General features: G+C 52.6%; 1 protein-coding gene across 1 annotated transcript; it reads right to left on the bottom strand.

Annotated features, from left to right (window-relative positions):
• Positions 1-354: 354 nt before the first annotated feature.
• Positions 355-19,015, bottom strand: ETV4 (ETS variant transcription factor 4). Its single transcript, XM_017892789.1, is given in 16 exon segments — positions 355-447; positions 449-508; positions 885-986; positions 1,253-1,425; positions 1,633-1,701; positions 1,856-1,930; positions 4,420-4,533; positions 4,536-4,565; positions 4,568-4,683; positions 4,926-5,087; positions 5,917-6,043; positions 8,528-8,581; positions 17,608-17,655; positions 17,899-17,992; positions 18,183-18,280; positions 18,788-19,015. Coding segments are annotated over 16 exon segments (1,461 nt in total). The 5' UTR covers positions 18,834-19,015.
• Between the last annotated feature and the right edge of the window lie 413 nt (positions 19,016-19,428).

Below are 19,428 nucleotides of genomic sequence, written 5' to 3'. Positions count from 1 at the left end.
CTGAACTGCTCCAGGGCCCAGGTGAAACCCCGCAGGGGGAGTTTTCTGAGACTCTAGCCTTTTAGACTTGGCCATTTCTCCCCACCTTTTCCTTCAAGCCAATGACTCTGGTGAGCCAGGCTCAGAGTCTGGGGCTAAGGGGCCAACTGGTAGGGCAGTGGAGATCTGACCCAGAGACATTGTTTTCAGATTAAGGTTTTCCGCAACAACCAAATTCAATCTATATGATACAGCAGGGCAGCACCCGACCCTGCGGCAAGGTGGAACAGCCCGGCTGGGGGCTGTAAACGAGTAGCCCCACCCTTGGCCAAAAGCTGGGGGGGCCAGCCAGCTCTGGGGGTAGGCGGTGCTCCGTCAAGTGAGACAAGGGACTGTGTCCTCCTCACGTGAGCAGGCCGGTCAAAACTCGGCCTTGAGAGCTGGACGCTGATTGTCCGGGAAGGCCAAAAGAGAAGAGGGCGCCTCCGGGCCTCACACACAACTTGTACACGTAACGCTCACCAGCCACCTATGGGGAGAGAGAAGGGCTGGTCAGCCTGGCTAGCCCCCCAGCCTTTGTATGGGGTAAGGTAGGGGAGTAGGGAATGCGGCCCTTCTACCAGTCCAGGCAGATGCTCGGGGCATTTCTCTCCTATGCTGGTTCTCCTGAGAATCTGACTCTCCCTTCACAGTTCTTATCCCTTTTTCATCTCAACTTCTCCATGCTTGGGCTTCTGAGTTGCACTTTTTTGGGAGAGGAGAACCTTGACAATTTCTTGTCCCTCTGACTGATTCATTATCTGATCCTACAAAGTTGCTGAGAACTGCTCCGCTGACCCTCTCCCCCATCAGCTTCTCATGGCCACTGCCCCCCACCACCTTGTCCCTAGACCCACAGCCCCCACCTTCTGCATGATGCCTTTCTCGTAATAGTATCGGAGCGAGCGGCTCAACTTGTCGTAATTCATGGCTGGCCGGTTCTTCTGGATGCCCCAGAGCCTGGCGACCTGGGGACAAAATAGTTTTGGGGTAGAGATGCTACCTCAGCAGAGGAAAAAATGGGGTAAGGTCAGAAAGAGCACTTGAGATTCTTGGTGCAAAGTGCTAAGCTAGCCCTGCAACAAAGCATCAGCCCACAAACTTAGGCTTGGCAAGAATTCCGGTTAGGTAAAGCAAGGATCATGGTGGAGGCACGTGCCACCATTTCCCAGGTTCTCCCACCTCCAGGCCCTAAACTTTGGAAAGGAAGGCTGGGGACATCCAAGAGGCCCACCTCCTCAGGCTCAATGAGCTTGAACTCCATTCCCCGGCCTGTCCAGGCAATGAAATGGGCATTTGTTGGGTCATCCAGCAGAGCCACCAGAAATTGCCACAGCTGTAGGGCACCCCGGCGCTGGTAGGGTGGCCCCTCTCGAAATGCATTGACCCCTTCCTGCTTGATGTCTCCTGGGGAACACGAAAATAGGAGGTGTGGGGTTTGTATCTTTTGGTCCCCCAAGCAACCGCCTCCCACCCCGGGGATTTCTTCAAGGGGTCTTCCCAGGTACTTTTCTATGGGTCCCACCCTCTTGCAACAATGAAATGTGATGTGACTCCTGCAGGGATGCAACATGATAAGACCTTGACCCTCCCATGAACAGTCACTTCTCTGACCTTCAAACTTCTCAGGGACAACGCAGACATCATCTGGGAATGGTCGCAGAGGTTTCTCATAGCCATAGCCTTGTAGAGGAAGTTGGGGGTTGCTCAGATCTAGGGGCTCACCGACGAGACCCCAGAGAGTCCAGAGGGACTCCTGGCCAGGGAGACCCTCCCCAATGGCAGTGCTCCCTCCCCCAACATGGAGGGCTTGGCAGGGGAAGGGGGGCTGCCTTACCCATGGCCCCGTCACCTGGAGAGGGCCCAGAGAAGCCCTCTGTGTGGAGGTACATTGATGCGCACCCGGTGACATCTGTGGGGGAAGAAAAAGGGTGATGTGAGAGGTGGCTTGGGGTGGAGCTAGAGAGCAGGAGAGGAGGAAGTCCTATCCACATACATGAAGTTCTTCCTTCCAGCCTGCTTCCTGTTCTTTGCCCAAGTTGCCTGCCAACCACAAAATCCCAGGGAAAGTTCACCTAGAGGGAGTGTGGCACTGGAACCCCTCCTCAACTTGAGGGCTGGGGCAGAGGCCATGGAAAGCAGCAGCGGGGGCCGGGCAAGCTGTTCGGCAGGGCCCAAGCTGCCAGGGAGCAGCTGTTTCCTGCGAGTTCAGGGGGAGGAGGGAGGGTGAGATGAACGTCCGGGGAAAGGGTTCGGTGTCCACGCCTAAGACTCCCTCAGAATGGACAAATGTCCGGTCAGCAGGTCAGGTTCCCAGCCCGGGGGGGTGGGGGGGAGGTGCAGGATGGGGTGTGTGTGTGTGTGTCTATGTGACAGAAACTGAGAGCATGTGCCTGCATGAGCCTGGCGAAGAGGCAGTGGGCACTGGGCCTTGTTTTTTCAGGTCTAACAGAGCACATTCCACTTCATTTCATTCCATTCCATAGGATAGGAACCTCCCCACTCCACATCAGGGAGGTGGCTGTGTCAAGCCACCCGTTCAAGTTCCAACCCCTTCCCGCCCTCCCCCTACTCCACTCCCACCTATGAATGAGAAGATGGTGAAACCTGACACCTCCGGGAGGAGGCGGGAGGGTGGGCTCATTCATGCCTCCATTTTGTGAATGGAATTCCTGACTCCATTCAGGAGTAGCTGGGGGGAGGGGCAGGAGTTCAAGGGCATGTAACACAATCCCCTCCGGTCTACAGCCTTTGAAGGTCAGCGGCAAAGAGTGCCTCCCTCTTCCTCTCCCCAGCTCACTGCCAAGCCTGGCTCAGGCTTATGCCCTGGATGTGAGGACAGGAGCACCATCCGGTTCTCAGTTGGACAGCCTGGGGGTTTGTGGTTCATCCCCCTGCCCCTGAACGGTTGTGGGCACCACAAAAAGGGAAATTCTAACGTTCTAGCTAGCTCTGGGCCTACTCTAATAAACTCAGATCTGGGGCTAGTAATGTAACAAAAGCCAGGAGGAAAGGAAAAAAGGCAAGGTTTTCTGGACCCTTCCTGGGACTGGCCCTCCTTCAGCCCTTGGGGCTTTGAACTATAGCTATTTATGAACATAGCTGAGTGCATCTCACTCCAGTCAACAGCCAAGTGGAACTAGAATTTAAAGAAGTTCCTACTTCTAGTGCCCAGCCTCTGGCCAGGGCAAACATCAACTGGGAGGCTCAAACAGGATGTGTAAACCACGTATTAACCTGTGCTCCTACCAGTCTGACCAACATGGTGAAACCCCATCTCTACTAAAAATACAAAAATTAGCTGGGCGTGGTGGTGGGTGCCTGTAACCCCAGCTACTCGGGAGGCTGAGGCATGAGAATCACTTGAATCCAGTGGCACTCCAGCCTGGGCGACAGAGCAGGACTCCGTCTCAAAACAAACAAAACAAAACAACACAACAAAAAAAACCCTGTGCTCCTATTGAGAACTAGCAAGAACCATGAGCCTGGCTAGTTTCAAATTCATGTTTCTCTTCATTCAAATCCCTTTGTATTTTTAAGCCTCTATGGAGATAGGGACCAGACACATCTTATTCATCTTTGTATTTCCCAATTCTGCACACTCATGTTCCTGTCACAGTAGTTTGGTCTTAATAGGTAATTAAAACCTCAAACACCTGTTAAATAGAAATAAATGCCTTAACTTTCCTATTAAGTCACAAGCTACCTGAGGGAAGGCTCTACATCCCCCTTTATTTTAGTTTTATTTTACTTTTTTATAAATAGACACGGGGTCTCACTTTGTTGCCCAGGCTGGCCTTGAACTAATTCCTGGGCTCAAGTGATCCTCCCACCATGGCCTCCTAAAGTACTGGAATTACAGATGACTCACCATGTCTCGGGGTGGGGGTGGGGGCCTTATCTTTTAAATCTGAATATAGGTTTGCTCATTGAAAAGTAACAATTTGTCCCGGTGAGGTGGCTCATGCCTATAATTACAGCACTTTGGGAGGCCGAGGCGGATGGATCACACGAAGTCGGGAGTTCGAGACCATCCTGGCCAACGTGGCGAAACCCCATCTCTACTAAAGATACAAAAATTAGCTGGGCATGGTGGCTGGTGCCTGTAATCCCAGGTACTTGGGAGGCTGAGGCACGAGAATCGCTTGAACCCGGGAGGTGGAGGTTGCAGTGAGCAGAGATCGTGCCACTGCACTCTAGCCTGGGCCACAGAGCAGGACCCCGTCTAAAAAAAAAAAAAGAAAAAATAACAATTCTTTTGAAATTGTGAAGAAAAAAGTGGGTGGGTAGGTTGGATATATGAAATGGTAAACAGCAATATAAAAAACTCGGGAGACATTCTGGGCTTAACTGAATTCTTCACTTGATCACATGCCACCCTGCCCCACCCTAGTCTCTTACCTGAGTCGTAGGCGAAGTCCGTCTGTTCCTGTTTGATCACCACCCCCGCCCCTGGGTACCTGTGCCCGTTGACCCCACCCTGGTCCACAGCTGGCTGGCCCGCCTGTTCATACAGGGGTCATGGTATTCTTGCTTAAAGCTCTGCTGGGGTAGGGTGGGCAGGGCTCCGACAGCTGGTGTTGGTAGGGGGCTGGAAGGGGTTCCCGGCCCCCTCCCTGAGATGTGAAGGAGTGGCAAATGTCCAGGGGCTGCTGGAAGACGGAGCTGGATGTGGTTGGAGAAGAGAAGAGAACTTTAAATTAATCCCTCCTCGAGCCTGTTACTCCTAGGCTTTTAGAGTGGGCTCTGGAATTGGGGGTAGGGGGTTGGGGTGTCAGTGTCTCTCCCTCTCTATTCCACCGCCCCCCGCCTGCACCACCCCACAGCTCAAGTCTTTATGGAGTACGCTCAGGAATTAAAGAAAAAACACCTGGGCCCATGAGCAGTGCGTTTCCCTGTCTCCTTACCTACGTTCCCCGAGGTACCCATGGCCAGGGTGGGGTTGGGAGGTGCCAGAGGATCTCAGGAAATTCCGTTGCTCTGCCCGGGGAAAGGGCTGCAGGGGCGACTGTCCAAGGGCACCAGGGGCAGGGGACTTGATGGCGAGTTGTCTGGGGGGGTCATAGGCACTGGAGTTGAGAAGGAGACAGGGGTGAGGGGACAGAGAAGCTGGCAAGCATCTTTGAACCCTTCATTCCAAGGAAAGTGAGGTCACAGGGATTACGGGAGAAGGAAGGATAGAGGGGGCTGAGAAGGGAACGGCAGGAGCCACAGACTCAGCCCTAGCCAATTCTTTTGTTTTTTCAGAGACAGTCTCCCTCTGTTGCCCAGGCTGGTCTTGAACCCCTGGGATTCATACAGGGGGGATTCGTTGCTCAGAGCAATGGTTTAGGTGGGACAGTGGGCCTCTTGATGGAAAGAGAATCTGCTCTGGCCTCAGTATGTACTCCTGAGGCCCTCTGCTGCGTTTTCCGTCTATTTAGAGGAAATCCTTAGCTGTATTGCTTCCTTACAGGAGCTAGAAAATCCTTTCTGTGGGCCGGGCACGGTGGCTCACGCCTGTAATCCCAGCACTTTGGGAGGCCGAGGCGGGCGGATCACGAGGTCAGGAGATCGAGACCATCCTGGCTAACACGGTGAAACCCCGTCTCTACTAAAAAAAAAATACAAAAAATTAGCCGGGCGTGGTGGTGTGCGCCTGTAGTCCCAGCTACTTGGAGGCTGAGGCAGGAGAATGGCGTGAACCTGGGAGGCGGAGCTTGCAGTGAGCCGAGATCTCACCACTGCACTCCAGCCTGGGCAACAAAGCGAGACTTCGTCTCAAAAAAAAGAAAAAAGAAAATCCTTTCTGTTGTCTAACTTGCATCTCAGCTGCTAACCCTCTGCTGATGGGTGCCCCCTGCCTCCCTCCTCAGGAAACCTTCCCCTACCCTTCACCAGGTCCGGGCTGGGGCTCACCTGGAGTAAAGGCACTGCTCGCCATGGTGGTAGGGGAGTGGCGGCTTCCTGCTGCAGGACAGGACCGGGTCTGTGCGGGGACTCTGGGGCTCCTTCTTGATCCTGGTGGTGGGGCTGTGGAAAGCTACTGCGGGGATGGAGGGGGCAGAGCAAGGCCAGAGCCTGTCACACAAGCAGCAGGCAGGGCTTCTGATACCTTCTGCACTTTGAAGACCAGCTGGGTGACTGGTACAGCCTCCTTCCCTCTCTGGGTATCAATTTTCTGAGATCCGCAGTGAGACAAGAACATTTTGGCTATTTACATTATGTCTAGTTTATACATCAGACTAGTGTATATTTGATTATTAACCAAAGAAACCATCTAAAGTTCAACATTTAGGCTGGGCACGGTGGCTCACGCCTGTAATCCCAGCACTTTGGGAAGCAGGAGTCCAAGACCAGCCTGGCCAACATGGTGAAATCCCGTCTCTACTAAAAATACAAAAAAAAAAAAAAATTAGCCGGGCATGGTGGTGGGTGCCTGTAGTCCTAGCTACTCCAGAGGCTGAGGCAAGAGAATTGCTTGAACCCAGGAGGCGGAGATTGCAGCAAGCCAAGATCATGTCACTGCACTGCAGCCTGGGTGACAGAGCGAGACTCTGTCTCAAAAACAAAAAACAAAAAAAAAAACATTTAATGCAACCCCAGACCCCAGAAAACACTTTCAAGGAGTGAGCACCTCCACCCTAGGGCCTGTAGTTTTCCTGAGTGCCCTGGAAAATTCCAAGGGAGCGACATGTTTTCTTATTTGAGGATATCAAGAATCTTTCTTGGCCGGGTGCGGTGGCTCACGCCTGTAATCCCAGCACTTTGGGAGGCCAAGGCGGGTTGATCATCTGATGTCAGAAGTTCCCGACCAGCCTGACCAACATAGAAAAACTATGTTGGTTTTTCCCTCTACTAAAATACAAAAAAATTAGCCGAGCATGGTGGTGCATCCCTATAATCCCAGCTATTCGGGAGGCTGAGGCAGGAGAATTGCTTCAACCTAGGAGGCGGAGGTTGCAGTGAGCCGAGATCGCGCCATTGCACTCAGCCTAGGCAACAAGAGCGAAACTTCGTCTCAAAAAAAATTAATTAATTTTAAAAAATCTTTCTTTTTCTCGTTGAGGTTGGATATTGGCCCACTTGAATGTCAGCTGACTAACATTATACACATGCTCCTACTTATCTGTGAAGAACATTGGCCTTTCCTGTGGCCCCTGTGGGTTCCCAAACTCTGGCCACGCGGCTGAGCAGCAAAGAGTTGGTTCCAAGTCAGTGTGAGTGAGATTCAGTTTTACCTGCAGTCCACTCAAATGCCCTGTTCATAACCAACTATTCTCAGGTGTTTTTGATTATTTGTGCCCGTTCTGTTTCACAGGTGAAGACCGTTGACAGCAAAGTATCTGACATTAAAGCAGGGTTTCTTTGTTTTTTTATTTTTGTTTTTTTGAGATGGAGCCTCGCTCTGTCGCCCAGGCTGGAGTGCAGTAGCTCAATCTTGCCTCACTGCAACCTCCGCCTCCCAGGTTCAAGCGATTCTTGTGCCTCAGCCTCCTGAGTAGCTGGGATTACAGGTACACGCCAAGATGCCTGGCTAACTTTTGTATTTTAGTAAAGACGGAATTTCATCATGTTGGCCAGGTTGGTCTCAAACTCCTGACCTCATGTGATCCACCTGCCTCAGCCTCCCAAAGTGCTGGGATTATAGGTGTGAGCCACCCACACCCAGCCTAAAGCAGGGTTTCTCAACAGTGGCACTACTGACATGTGGGCCAGATAGTGTTTTATTAATATATTGTAAGGAGCTGTCCTGAGCATCATAGGATGCTTTTAGCAGTATCCCTGACCTCTCTATCCACTAGACACCAGTAGCACCCCACCCTCAATCGTGACAACCAAAAATGTCTACAGATATTACTAAATGTCTCTTGGGGGGCAAAATTGTCCCCAGTTTATGAAAGTGACTTAGAACACTAGAACTGGGGCCGGGCATGGTGGCTCATGCCTGTAATCCCAGCAGTTTGGGAGGCCGAGGTGGGCGGATGACAAGGTCAGGAGTTCGAGACCAGCCTGGCCAACATGGTGAAACCCTATCTCTTCTAAAAATACAAAAATTAGCTTGGTGTGGTGGTGGGCACCTATAATCCCAGCTACTCCAGAGGCTGAGGCAGGAGAATCACTTAAACCTGGGAGGCAGAGGTTGCAGTGAGCCGAGATCATGCCACTACACTCCAGCCTGGGTGACAGAGCAAGACTGTCTCGGGGAAAAAAAAAAAACACTAGAACTGGACTCTGCTGAACTGGCCCAGGCCCCTCACTTCAGATATAAAGCAATGGAGAACCAGAGGGATAGTGTCTGCTCTAAGGTCACACAGCAAGAACATGGCAAGCCCCAGATTTCAACCAAGGTTTTCATTCTAGTTATTGCCTTGGTCTTTAAGATCAAATCCCAGAATGGGGAACCCTGACCTTCACCCCCACTGTTTTTTAGGAGAGAACAAGCTGATCTCCTGTGATTCTCTATCCTATGACTCACTTCCTGCCATACTCCACTCCATATACCCTCTCCCCAGGGACCTCTACTCACGGTTTTCTGAATGGAAATCAGGAACAAACTGCTCATCACTGTCTGGTACCTGAGCTGCAGAGAGAGGTGAGAGGTGAGTTTGGGGCGGGGCCCAAGTTGTCCCCTGGGAGGCTCCATTATTGCAGCCCTGCAGATTAGCAACAGCCAAGAAAGGACCAACAGCCTTTAGACCAGGGGTGTCCACATTATAAGAATAGTCTTGGGCCACACATAAAATACACAAATACACTAACAATAGCTGATGAACTTAAAAAAAAAAAAAATCACAAATCTCAAACAAATCTCATAATGTTTTAAGAAATTTTATGGCCGGGCGCGGTGGCTCAAGCCTGTAATCCCAGCACTTTGGGAGGCCGAGACGGGCGGATCACGAGGTCAGGAGATCGAGACCATCCTGGCTAACCCGGTGAAACCCCGTCTCTACTAAAAAATACAAAAAACTAGCCGGGCGACATCGCCTCCAGCTACTTGGGAGGCTGAGGCAGGAGAATGGCATAAACCCGGGAGACGGAGCTTGCAGTGAGCTGAGATCCGGCCACTGCACTCCACCCTGGGCGACAGAGCGAGACTCCGTCTCAAAAAAAAAAAAAAAAAAAAATTTTATGAGGAATTTGTGTTGGGCCTGGGCCACATTCAAAGCCACCCTGGGCTGCAAGTGGCCCGCAGGCCCACGGGTTGGACAAACTTGCTTGAGACTAAAGGCTGCTCCACCCTAGGTCCTAGTGCCCTCCAGCTCTGGGCTCCACTAAGACCCAGAAGTGAAGACTGTTCCCAGAACCTGTCTGAGCAGATTCCAGTCTTTCTTTTTCTAGATGCTTTGTCTTTATTTCCTCCATTTTTCTGAAGTGAAACAGCCTCGCCCCTCAGAGTTTACAAAACTCCCTTAAAGCTCAACGGCAGGCATATCTAGGATGGGCAGACATTACAAGCAGTGGGATCCTATGGATTTAAAAGCACATAGGAGGCAGCGGGGCGTGGTGGCTCATGCCTGTAATCCCAGCACTTTGGGAGGTCGAGACAGGTGGATCACCTGAGGTTAGGAGTTCGAGACCAGCCTGGCCAAAATGGCAAAACCCCTCTTTACTAAAAAGACAAAAATTAGCTGGGCGTGGTGGCGGGTGCCTATTAATCCCAGCTATTCAGGTAGCTGAGACAGAAGAATCACTTGAACCTGGGAGGCAGAGGTTGCAGTGAGCTGAGATTGCGCCACTGCAGCTGGGCAACAAAAGTGAAACTCCATCTCAAAAGAAAAATAAAATTAAATAATAAATAAAATCACATGGGGGGTGGCTGGGTGCAGTGGCTCATGCCTGTAATCCCAGCACTTTGGGAGGCTGAGGCAGGAGGATCACCTGAGGTCAGGAGTTTGAGACCAGCCTGGCCAACAAGGTGAAACTCCAGTCTCTACTAAAAAAATAGAAAAATTAGCCAGGCGTGGTGGTGGGCGCCTGTAATCTCAGCTACTCGGAAGGCTGAGGCAGGAGAATTGCTTGAACCCAGGAGGCGGAGGTTGCAGTGAGCTGAGATCATGACACTGCACTCCAGCCTGGGCGACAAAGTGAGACTCTGTCCAAAAAAATGAAAAATAAAGGCCGGGCGTGGTGGCTCATGCCTGTAATCCCAGCACTTTGGGAGGCCGAGGTGGGCGGATCACAAGGTCAGGAGTTTGAGACCAGCCTGACCAGCATGGTGAAATCCCGTCTCTACTAAAAATACAAAAATTAGGCCAGGTGCGGTGGCTCACGCCTGTAATCCCAGCACTCTGGGAGGCCAAGATGGGCAGATCACGGGTTCAGGAGATGGAGACCATCCTGGCTAACACGGTAAAACCCCGTCTCTACTAAAAATACCAAAAAAATTAGCTAGGCATTGTGGCGGGCCCCTGTAGTCCCAGCTACTCCTGAGGCAGCAGTATGCCTGAGGCAGGAGAATGGCGTGAACTCGGGAGGTGGAGCTTGCAGTGAGCTAAGATCGTGCCGCTGCACCCCAGCCTGGGTGACAGTGCAAGACTCCATCTCAAAAAAAAAAAAAAAAAATTAGCTGGACGTGGTGGCACGCCTGTAATCCCAGCTACTCCGGAGGCTAAGGCAGGAGAATAACTTGAACCTGGGCGGTGGAGGTTGCAGTGAGCTGAGATCGCACCACTGCACTCCAGCCTGGCGACAGAGCAAGACTCCATCTCAAAAATAAATAAATAAAATAAAAAAGAAGGATGACAGTGGGAGAGCAGGAGGCTGCTGACTGGGACTGTTGCAGAAAGCAAAGGACACTGGCTGAGTACATAGGTGCCTCATCCCTTTAATGTGCAACTAAGGAGGGGAGGGATTCCCAAGGTTGGAGATCTGAAGAGCTGTCCCAGGATGCCAGGATGGGTGGAGCTGGGTTTGGGAATAGGCAGGAAAACTGAAATACAGCAGAAGCTCATCCATGGCTTCTAACCTGAACATCAAACTCTGATTTCTAGTTCCTATTCTGGCCTCCCCAGAGGGGGCCTTCTCAGGTGGTTATACAGCTAAGTATCTCCCTTGATCCCAGAGTCTTTTCCCACTTTTGCCCCTCTCTCAAAAATAAATGGATCACAGCAGGAAGTGTAGACACCAGGAAGAACTTCCTGATATTATTCCAGGAAGACAGTGGTTCTCAGGTGATGCAGTGGAACCTGTAGCCCAAGGAGGCTAGACTCTCCTTCCCTGGAGACTGCTCTCAGATTGGACAATGGGGAAACGGATTGATAAAATGCCCGGAGAGGTCAAAATGGCTGGTGAGAGGTATGAGATGGCTAGAGAAAACCTCCACACCCTTGGCCTATACAAATACACATCCCATCTCTTTTGCTTCTCTCTAGGCTTCGGCTCCATCATTTCTTATTCGGATTTCACCCACAGCCTCTTACCAGGATACCCTACTTTCACTCTTAACCTCTGTAGTCCCTTGCTCTCCACCTAGCTGTCACAGTGATCTTTTTACAACAGAAATCAAATCATTTCTCTCTGTTATTTAAAGCATGAAATCCAAACGCTTGCCCTTGGCCTCCAAGACTCTGCATGACTTGGCCTTGCCTACCTCTCTGACCTGCCTCTCCTTGCCTCTGAGTCTGCGGCACTCTGGTCTCCTTTCTAGCCCTCAAACCTGCTGAGCATGTTTCTTCTTCACCAGATGCTTTCCTGCCTTTTTCTTTTTTTCTTGGCCATCAGAGTCTCAGCTCACTTTGACATCTCTGGAGAGGCCTTCTCTGACCACCCCTAAACCAAAGTGGTTCCTCCTGGCTCTCTATTGCATCTCTGTTTTGTTTTCTCCCTAGCACATATTTCCACCTGAACATATTATGTTTACCTGTTTATTATCTATCTATCTCCTCCACCAGGAAGTTAAGCTCTGTGAGGGCAAGAGCTTTATCTTTCTTGTCATCTGATGCCCCAGCACCCAGCACAGGGTCACAGTAGACAGAGTGTTAGAGTAGACGCTCAGTGCATTATTTCTTGACTACATGAATAAACATGCAATAATCGTTTGCCCTCAGGCTGGCAGGAGTCAGCACTGTGGGCCTGGGGGCATGCACTGAAGAGATCCTGACCATCCTAGCCCTTCCCTGCAGGCTTCCCCTCTCCACACACAAGGCAACACTAGAGGCAGGTCCTCTTCAGGAAAGCACATCTCACAGGGGATACTTTGGGTTGTGATATGTTGCTTGGCAAGAATACTCTTCAACAATTTGCTTTAAATATCAGAGCTGCCAAGTGTTTATAAACATAGGCTTATATTAATAGATAGTTGATTTCTTGACAGAAGCATTATGGAGAGGGAGTTTAAGAATCAGGAGCCACCAGCAGCTAAACGAGAACTTAAGAGGAGTCAACATAATAATACTTTGGTCTGAAGTGACCAAAGATATCAATGAGACATGAAATCCGATGGCAAGAACAAACAGAAACACACAGCCAGCACACATCTTCTCAGGAACACAAACACGGCAAAAAGACAACCATTCCCGAACTGGCCTGATTCAAGAGTCATCAGGGCATTGTTAAAAACACGATTACAGCCGGGTGTGGTGGCTCACACCTGTAATCCCAACCCTTTGGGAGGCTGAGGCGGGCAGATGATCTGAGGTCTGGAGTTCTACATCAGCCTGGCCAACATGGCGAAACCCCGTCTCTACTAAAAATATAAAAATTAGACCAGCAAGGTAGCAGGTGCCTGTAATCCCAGCTACTCGGGAGGCTGAGACAGGAGAATCGCTTGAACCCGGGAGGTGGAGGTTACAGTGAGCTGAGATCGCACCAATGCACTCCAGCCTGGGCAACAGAGTGAGACCCTATCTCAATAATAATAATGAAAACACGATTCCCAGTCTCCTCCCCTGGAGATTCCCATTCCATAGGACTGAGGTGGGGCCCAGGCATCTGCATTTTAAAATATATTATAAGGAAGTCTCCTCTGTCACTCAGGCTTGAGTGCAGTGGCACAATCGGAGCTCACTGCAGCCTCAAACTCCTGGGCTCAGGTAATCCTCCCACTTCAGTCACCACAACCTTAAAAATAGGCACATTTGGGCCAGGCACAGTGGCTCACGCCACAGTACTTTGGGAGGCCGAGACGGGCGGATCACGAGGTCAGGAGATCAAGACCATCCTGGCTAACACGGTGAAACCCCGTCTCTACTAAAAACACAAAAAATTAGCCTGGTACGGTGGCGGGCGCCTGTAGTCCCAGCTACACAGGAGGCTGAGGCAGGAGAATGGTGTGAACCCGGGAGGCGGAGCTTGCAGTGAGCTGAGATTGCGCCACTGCACTCCAGCCTGGGTGACAGAGCAAGACTCTGTCTCAAAAAAAAAAAAAAAAAAAGGCACATTTGGATAGAGGGTAAGAGGCTAAATCTGTCCACCTGCCCAGGGATGCAAAGCCAGGCTTGTCTCTGCTGTGCACTCTGGTCCATTCTGAGGCAACATCCTCCAAGGTGGCAGGAAGCAGGGGTGATGGGAGCAAAGTGACCAACATTTCCCTCCCTCCTACTAGACAAGAAGAGTCCCAAGGGAAAGGGTGGTGCAGAACTCAGGGGTGGTTGACGCACTCCAGCCCCACCGCTGGGGCCTCATTAACTGCTACTTTCCATTGAGGTAATGGGCTGGGGGTATCTCCTGCTGGCGTCAATGGTACTGGAGAGCAGAGAGCCCTCAGCATCATCTTGCCTTTCTTCTTGCCTCGGGCCTGACAGTTTAACCAGGGACCCCTCCGGCCCAGCAGTCCAGGAGGAGGCTTCCTCCAGCCCACAGACCACACCCCAAAAGAGGTGGTGCCATCCTCTTCCCAGAGCCAGGAGAAATCTGTCCTAGCTCAGCCCCTCCCCCAAACACTGGCCTTCTCCCAAAGGGGTAGGCCAGGGCCCTCAGTCATCCAGAGACTGTCAACAGGATAGAAATAGGAACACTGAGCCTCGCGTTCCTGGAGAGCAGGAGAATTTTTAATTACCATGTTTGGTCTTGAGTGTACACCACTCTATTTATTTGTTAACTTGGCTGAGTCTTGGCTGCCAAGCCAGTGTGCCAGGGTCTGTCCCCAGATCCATCCTGGTACTAAGATGGAGTTTATCTGTCTGGGGATGAGGCAGATGATTAAGGAGGGGGTGGGAAAAGTGCCAAGACAGCATAATGCTCAGAGAGAGAGAAAGAATTTTAGGGACTCTCCTTTCAAAATGGGGTCAGTAAAAAAAGAGGAGGGGTTGGGGGCCTCCCAAGCTGGATTCTGGAAGAATTGAGAGGTTAAAACAGAGACACACTGAAGCCCACCATAGGTTAGCCACCCACACTATATATACTCTGTCACCCTCTTCCCAGGATCCAGTCATAGGGTGAAGGGGGTAGAGGCATTCTTCAGAGCTTCTGCTCCATTGTGTCACCGCTGTCCCTTACCCTGCCCCCACCCTGGCAGCCTCTGTACTGGAAGAAACCAGTTCTCTAGTTGTGGAGGGGACATATTTGTCCCCAGGAGTCTTCTGGAAAGGGAAGAGACAGAAAGATGGAGAAGGAGGCATTGTAGCTGGGAAAGATTAGGGAGGGGATTAACCTCATCCCTCCCCACAGACATGCCGAAGCACCAGTGTACATGCACTTGAACACATATTCAGGGACGCACACACCCTAATTCCCTTTACTTCACTCTTGCGGCAGCACAACAGCACAGGGTGAAATGTGCCCTCCATGCACGCCCTCCACACATGGGGTCTTTTTTTGGACCTACAAATATGATTGGGAAAGCCAAAGGGCAAAGGGACTGGAGCCCTTAGAGGAGGGTTGGGGAGCAGTGATTCCTGTGAAAAGGGCAGCGCAGATCGATCCCTTCCAGAATCTGATAAAAGCTATGGGTCATTTTCTTCCTAAACAAATCCATACACCTTTATGTATGGTGCACTTCCAGCAATTTTACACACAGTATCAGAGGGATCATGATCCCAGCAACCTGTCCACAGAGCTTCTGGGAATCCACAAACCCCAGCCTCACACAAAGGAGTCATGGCCTAGAGTCAATGGCCCTTACTACCAAATAGACAACAAAGTCTTTATCCCCAAAGGTTCAGGGCTCCTGACAAGCCTGGAAAGGAACCTTCAACAAGAAACCAGCACATCTTTTACCATAGCCAGACACATTTTGGGTTCAGCCTGCCTGAGCCTGGGTCTCCTTGTAGCAGCCTGATTCTTTCCCCAACATCTCAACAGATTCCAGGCACCCCCAAATCAGACACGCCCTCCTAGCCTCACATCATTCCCTGCTATCTACAAAAACCCAACCCCAAGGGTATGTGAACTGCCTCCATAAAGCCGCACTCACACTCACCCTTCAACGCACGGACACAGGACACTGAACCTGCAACCACATCGGAATCTCCCTATACCTGCCTGACTCCAACCTGTGCCTCCTCCAAATGCTAAGTCTTCACAGCCCCACCCACACTAGCTGCTTCTCTCCACACTGGGGGTTTGGAAAAAACCAAACTGAGAGAGGGAGGTTGGGCTCTGGTCCCCATTGCTCCTAATGCGTCCCACCACTGGCAAGTTTCCAAAGAAGCTAGTCCCTCCCTGCCACCCCAAAGCTCCCCATGGGTTGCCGGGGTCACTGACCTGGTGGGAAGAGACAGGAGAGGAGACTGGGGTGGTGCTGGGATGGTGCAGGGGGACAGGGCCCCGGCAGCTGCATCTGTCTCCGCAGAGAAAGTGAGAAGGAGCAGTCGGCCTCAGCATCCCCCCCTCAGGCCTGGCCATCCATCGCCAGCTGGGAACCTGAGCTGCTCCCTCAGAAGGAAGGAGAGGGAACCAAGGAGATCCCAGCGCGCCCCCCCACCTCCGCCTTGCAATCCCCACCCCCACCTCCCCACCCACTGAATTTAAATGTACAGGGCAGCAGCATATAACTGACACACACACGCACACACACACTCTGTCTCTCTCGCACACACACACACTTGCTGTCACACTGACACTGACACAGGCATGCCTACCCTCTCCAGACCCCTGGCCAAGGGGTGGGACTTCCAAAATAGAGAGATGAGAGCATTTTCCTCCTCCTCCCATCTCAAACCCAGGCACAGATGGACCAGCTGCTGCCAAAATGCCAACCTCAGCCCACCCCTAGCTCACAGCCCCAGGAGCTGCCCACTGTGGGGACTCTCAGCTGACAGGCAAGGAATGAAGACCGGTGAGCCAGAGGGAAATCAGGCGCTGGGAAAGGAAGTCTTTAAGAGCCCATGGAAACTGACACCTCTGTGTTCTTCAGCCCAGCTCTGGAACCTCAGGAGGAGGATGGGGAGACGGGGCAAAGCTCTGCCTGTAAATTGGAGCTGGGCATACAGGACTTGCAGGGTCGGGGAAGATGCACACAATACCCTCAGAACCCCCAGATCCCTCTAGCACTCACACAGCCATTCAGCCATTAATTCCACAAAATGTCTTGACTGCTTGCTCTATGCTAAATAGTCATTCCGTCAACATATATATTTTTAAAATATCATAGTGGGCAAGACAGACCTAGTCTCACTCCAAGGATCTAGTCAGGGGTCATTTTCTTTTTACTCCAAGCTTCTATGGAGAGTTCCAGGGCAGTTGGATTTGAGCTTTAAAAAAATTATATACCCAGGGTGGAGGGATGAGGAGATCCTAAGGAAAAGACCTTAAAAGGACCTCAAAAAAGAAGTTCCTAGTGTTTTGGCTTCTTCATTTTCATAGCGTTAAAATAAACCCTAAGGTGAGGGTAGTTAACCCTTCCCTCTCAGAGACAGTCTAAACCACCATTTTCCCTCCCACCTGCAGCCCCACCAGCGACATCCTCAGGCCCCACAAAAACGCACGAAGAATCCAACCAGGAAACCTCCCGAACACACCAACTCCCCATCAGGCCCAGCCACGGTCCCCACCCCGGCCAGCACACAGGAAGGGGGGAATTTGCCTGGGGGCGGAGGTATTCAAGCGGGATGGAAGAGGGAGGAACACTTGCTATTAGAATTACAATCAAGGCTATTTGGGGAGGGAGCCCTGGGCTCTCCGTGCCAAAGGACTGCCGAAAAGAATTATTTAAACTTTTGTTGTTTTTTTGGCTTGGACAGTAAATTGTTTGGTGCTGGGTGTTGGGAAGAAGAGAAACCCAGGGGATAAGAATCAATGCTTGGGCAACTCCAGAGGATAGGTGACAAATTAATTGCTGCCCCCCGCCCCCACCAACAACACCCCAACACGCACCTTGCCCTGGCGGCTTCTGCAAAACAAACTTTGCAAATGAAAATTTCAACCAGGAAAATGGGCCTGAGGCCAAGTTCCATTCAAATAAGCAAATACCCCACACAATGGTCTGATTCATCCTCAAGCCTAGTTACACAAGCCTGGCTCAGGGTAGAGAAAATAAATATCAATATAAGTGTCCACGCTGGGTGCTGGGGTGAGTAGAGTGGCAAGGGACCTGGGGAAAGGGCCTTGGAGAACTCCTTGAGGCAGGGAAGGGAGAGGAGAAGTGTAGGGCTAGGGTGGAATACCAGGGGCTACGGAGTGTTCCCCTGTCAAGCTTCCCAAAATAGAAAAGGTCACAAAACTACTCACCTTCAGCGAGCCACGTCTCCTGGAAGTGACTTAGATCCTGGAAGAGATCTGAGGGGTAAATAGTGGGATTGGAGGTGAGGTGGAGGGACGGTAAGAGAGAAGGGGCCCTAGTAAGCCCCGGTGACTCCCCTGCCTTGGGAGTAGGGACCATGAATGACCAGAATCCCTTGGAGGGCGAGCTTTTTGGGGAAACAGGCGGGGGTTCCAGGATCGGCCGTGTGTGTGTGTGTGTGTGTGTGTGTGTGTGTGTGTGGCGGAGGAGGGTCGCGGTTTGTCTCTCTTGCTCTTTACCTTCAGAGTCGAGGGGCGGCAGGGAGCCCGGGTCCATGAGCTTCCCCTGCGGGACCATCAGCGCTTCGCGCAAGCTCCCATTTCCGGGCGATTTCTGCGAGAAGCGGGGAGAATACCCCCGAGTCACCCTGAGGCGCTTAGTCTGGGGGACGAGGTTGGGGTCCTCGGGTGACTCAGGGGCGGGGCAGCCCAGGACTCCGCTGGGACCGCAGGGAGGGGGACTGTGGTGAGAGTAGGGGCTGGGTGCGGGGCGGGGCGGGATTGGAGGCCGGCGCCGCGCTCACGCTGCTGAAGGTGTAGGGCACTTGCTGGTCCAAGTATCCGGCTTTCATCCTCCGCTCCATCCGGCCGCTCCCTCCGGCCGCACGGCCGGGGCCGAGACCTGGGGGGGAGGGGTCTGCGTTCGCACACCGTCCAGGGAGGGCTGCGATGGGGGCGGGGAGGGGTGGCGGCAGGGGCAGTCCCAAGGCTCTGGGTCCGACGGCGAAACTTCTCCGACTCACTGGGGCGATGGCGAGGTTTCCGCCTGCCAGGCCGAGCGCCACCACCACTCCCCTCCCGCCAAAGGCTAAAAGAGGTCCCACCTGCTCCCAGGAGCCGGGCTCGCGGTTTCTGCTTTCTGCAGCCCTGCGCTACCCGGGCTCGGTTACATAAGACGTGTGTGTGTGTGTGTTTGTGTGTGTGTGTGTGCGCGCGCGCGGAGAAGCAAGCGAGGCGCACACCATCGCATGCCCACAACTCCCGCGCCCCCTCCAACCCCGAATCCCAGAGCCTCCCACCCCCGCCCTGGAATCTGCGGAGGCGGATGGTGAGAGTGAGTGTGGTGTGCGTTGGAGGCGAGGTGGGGAATCACAGACACTCTCCCTCCCTTTCCCTCCTGCAGCCTCACCTGAGGCCGGGGCTTCTGGGCTGGAGCCGCGGGGGGTCCCGAGCATGCCCTGGGGCCCGCACCGAGGGCCGCAGGGCTAGGCCGGAGCAAGGCGGCCCCGGCCCCGGGTCCCCAGCGCACCGACTTGTTTTTCGGGCGCCGAAGACAGTTGTGAGCCCGGGGGAGCAGCTGATTGGTGCATTTCCTTCGCTCGGCCTCGTCTCTTCCCCCCCACCCCACTGCCCCCCGGTTCCCTTTGTTTCATTGACTTTTGTGAATGGAACCCCAGGGCTGGGCACGCCCGCCAATCCGGAGAGTCGTCCGGCCTGGCCGGGGGGCGGAGTTTCCCAGCCGCGGGGGCCAATCAGAATGTAGGGGTTGGCTCCCGGCTTCATTCACTGCTCCGGCTCCCATTCATAAAAAAATAAAACTCGCGGCCGGAGTTCATTCATAAAGAACCGAGAGAAAAAAAGAAGCCGAGGACCCCGCGGCTTCTCCCCCGTCTCCGCCACGGTCTTGGGTCTGATGCGCCGCGAGCTCCTCCGGCTGGCGTCTGCACATGTCTCTGCATCTGCGTGTACGTGGGAGTATGAACATGTCTGTGTGCGCCCAGGAGGGAGGCGACCAGGCTTGTGTGCCCAGAGGAACAATAATAACTAGCA

Source organism: Rhinopithecus bieti, unplaced genomic scaffold, assembly GCF_001698545.2.
Source record: "Rhinopithecus bieti isolate Rb0 unplaced genomic scaffold, ASM169854v2 scaffold_23529, whole genome shotgun sequence".
In the NCBI taxonomy this organism is placed as follows: Eukaryota; Metazoa; Chordata; class Mammalia; order Primates; family Cercopithecidae; genus Rhinopithecus; species Rhinopithecus bieti.
Note: the sequence above shows the minus strand (reverse complement) of the source record. Positions and strands in the feature narration are given on the sequence as shown.